The sequence below is a fragment of the Apium graveolens genome, chromosome 8, assembly GCF_009905375.1.
Source record: "Apium graveolens cultivar Ventura chromosome 8, ASM990537v1, whole genome shotgun sequence".
In the NCBI taxonomy this organism is placed as follows: Eukaryota; Viridiplantae; Streptophyta; class Magnoliopsida; order Apiales; family Apiaceae; genus Apium; species Apium graveolens.
This window is the reverse complement of record NC_133654.1, coordinates 238,306,560-238,310,125: the sequence shown is the minus strand read 5'-3', so window position 1 is coordinate 238,310,125 and position 3,566 is coordinate 238,306,560. Positions and strand designations below refer to the sequence as shown.

The following is a 3,566-nucleotide window of genomic DNA, read 5'->3' as shown; positions in this document are numbered from 1 at the left end:
CTAAATGAATAAATTGAAGATGAATTTGTCAGAGTTCTTCTGTTTTTCTGTTCTTAATTATAGGGTAGAAAATTACCTTCATTGGCATGAAGGTATTTCAAATCATTATTGATGATCAATCCATACCCCTTCGTCATGGTCATTGCGTGCATAACTTATATCCGTACTATCTTCTATAGATGTGGTTTGTAGGCCAATCGAGAAAGGGGGGTTCACGTCAAATTGATTATACTCTTCCTCATCTTCGACATTATCAACTCCAATAATACGTCGCTTACCTTGAAGAACAATTGACCACCTCACATCAGCCGGGTCTCAAATATAAAAAACTTATTTGACCTGTGTTGCAAGTATAAATGGATCGTCCTCATGACCAAACCGATTGAAGTCAACCAAAGTGAAACATGACTCATCCACTCGAACACCACGACGGATATCAAACCATTTACATTTAAATAGTGCAACTTTGAAATCTTTGTAATCAATCTCCCAGATTTCCTCAATCACCCCATAATAAGACTTCTTTACATCTCGTGATGCAATGGAATTGCCTCTTTCAAATTCTGTTGAAAAAGCTTCTACAGATATTCCACTATTTTGCACGGTGCTCTTATTATCTTGATGTTGTGTGTAGAAACTGTACCCATTTACATCATATCCTTGGAAAGAACTCAGTGGCATGTTTGGGCCATAAGCTAACCACTTCAGAGTATTGGAAACTGTTGAAGGATTTTTTGAATATTGAGACATCACTCGATCTTTAAACCATTTCATAAAAGATCGATTATGTTCATTTGTAACCCACTTGCCACCCTTAGAGGGATTCTTTCGTCGAATCTTCAGTATGTGCTCTTGTAAGTAAGGATTAACTTTTGTCATGTGTTGTAGAACAAAGAGATGGGCTCTATCAAGCATTTCAGCACCGGGAGTGATCATTTTATGTCCTACTGTACCCTGACCGTCAAGTCTACCTTCTGACGAGATCTTGGAATTCCAACTGGATCGGTAGATGCTAGATAGTCCGTGTAAAATTCAATAGTCTCTTCAACCGAATACCCTTCAACTATGCTTGCTTCAGGATGACGCCGATTTCTCACATATGCTTTTAAAATGCACAGAAACCTCTCGAAAGGATACATTTGACGCACATACAAAGGACCACAAATTTTTATCTCTCTCACAAGATGAGTCACTAAATGCACCATAATGTCGAAGAATGAATGTAGGAAATACATTTCAAATTCACAAAGTGTGACTATAATATCAGCTTGCAATTTATCCAAAGTCAAGGGATCGATGACCTTGCTACATATAGCATTAAAGAAGAAGCACAATTTCGTGATAACCACTCTCACGTGCCTCGGCAATATGCCTCGAATTGCAACCGGTAGAAGATGTTGCATTAGCACGTGACAATCATGTGACTTCAAACCTAGAAGCTTCAAATCTTTCATTGAGACGAGGTTTTTTAGATTTGAGGAATATCCAGATGGAACTTTGACACTTGATAAACACTCACAAAAGCTTATTTTCTCTTTCAAGGACAAAGTGTAACAAGCGGGAGGTAGATACGCACGTTTACCAGATTGTTGTGGTGCTAACTCAGCTCGTACACCCAGCTCTTGCAAGTCTAGCCTGGCTTTCATCCCATCCTTCGTCTTACCAGGTATATTCAATAGTGTCCCAATAATGCTTTCACAAACATTTTTTTCAATATGCATAAAGTCAAGGCAATGTCTCACTTGCAAGTGTTCCAATATGGTAGATCCCAAAATATAGATCTTTTCTTCCAAATACTATTCAGAGTTGGCTTTTTATACAGCTTCCCAAGAACAACATCAATGTCTTTAACTCGTTCAAAGACCTCCTTCCCGGTTAAAGGAAAACGAGCCACTCGAGTCTCGATAGTCCCATCAAAATCATTTTTCCTCTTACGATAAGGGTGAGTAAGTGGAAGAAACGTGCGATGACCCATATATACATTTTTTTTTGCAGTTCTTCAGACGAAGATCAATCGTAGCATCTTCACAAATCGGACATGCTTTAGCTCCTTTAATCGTGTAACCTGAGAGGTTACCATAGCCGGGAAAGTCACTTATAGTGCAGAAGATCATGGCACGCAAATTGAAATATGTCTGACTGTATGCATCATACATCTTCTCACCTTGATCCCATAATAACTTTAAATCCTCAATAAGTGGCTGAAGATAAACATCTATATTATTTCCAGAATCTTTAGGACCAGGGATTAACAATGTCAACATGATATACTTACGCTTCATGCATAGCCAAGGAGGCAAGTTATATATCGTTAGAAGAACCGGCCAAGTGCTATGTGTAGAGCTTAGAGTGTGATACGGATTCATGTCGTCTGCACAAAGCCCTAGTCATAGATTTCTAACTTCTCCTCCAAATTCTGGGAATTTACCATCAATGGTTCTCCATTGCGGAGAGTCAACCGGGTGTCGGAGCATTCCATCTGATTTTTTCCCTTCCACGTGCCACCTTACAAGCTTTGCATCATTGAAATTTGCAAAGAGACGTCTGAATCGTTCCACTATGGGTAAGTAGCGTAACACCTTGACAGGAGGCCTCTTGTCATTAATAGAAGAATTATTTCCATCCCGCTTATATCGGGAGGCTCCACACTTTGGACATGTGTGTAAATGTTCATGCTCCTTGCGAAAGAGCACACAATCATTTGGACAAGCATGTATCTTCTTTACATTCATACCCATTGGACACAATATCTTCTTCGCCTCGTATGTGGAAGTGGGAAGCTCATTTTTTGCAGGAAGCATTTCTGCTAAAAGTTTGAGCATTTCAGTGAAACTCTTGTCACTCCAACCATTTTTTACTTTGAGTTTACACAACTTCAAGGTTGTTGATAACCTAGTAAATTGAACATTGCACCCATGATAGAGAGGTTTTTTAGAATCATCAACCAAGTTCTCCAGAACTTCTGGTTGGTGCACTAGGATTTCTTCAACATCTTGGATCATCTCTTCAACCCTATCATTTTCAACATCATCTTCTTCATTACGAGGCATACTGGCTCCATAACTTTCATAAATTTTGCTAGAAGTCTCAGTCTTGCTAGTGTGTATTCCCTCCCCATGCCAAATCCACTTAGTATAATCTTCCATGAAACCACGGCAAAATAAATGCTCACGAACAGTGTCAATATTAGGATACTTTTTCAGATTATAACAATCACGATATGGACATGTGATCCTGCCTTCTTTTCCATGTTCGATCTGTTTCTTCTTTAGATTTTCTACCGCACATGCAATGAACTCATTAACACCATTAACATAGGCATGCGAGACCCATGGTTTTTTATACATCCATGTGAGACGATCCATGTTCTCTTTCTATCAAAAATGAATGGAAGAAGTTCAGATTATATTAAATTAATTTTATAGCAGATTTTATATTAATATTTTATGCAGGGATTTAGGGGGAGCTGTTAATTCTCCTAAATAGGTTATAATCATAAAAAATGGGGAGATTGATACTCCTTTCATTTTGATGAGCACAAACAGCAAGAACAACAAGCTATTTGC

The 3,566-nt window shown here is 38.5% G+C and overlaps 1 protein-coding gene across 1 annotated transcript; it reads right to left on the bottom strand.

Annotated features, from left to right (window-relative positions):
- Window positions 1–2,387: 2,387 nt before the first annotated feature.
- LOC141680466 (uncharacterized) lies at window positions 2,388–3,365 on the bottom strand. Its single transcript, XM_074486689.1, has one exon. The coding sequence runs from the start codon at window positions 3,363–3,365 to the stop codon at window positions 2,388–2,390; it is 978 nt and encodes a 325-aa protein (XP_074342790.1).
- Window positions 3,366–3,566: the final 201 nt, after the last annotated feature.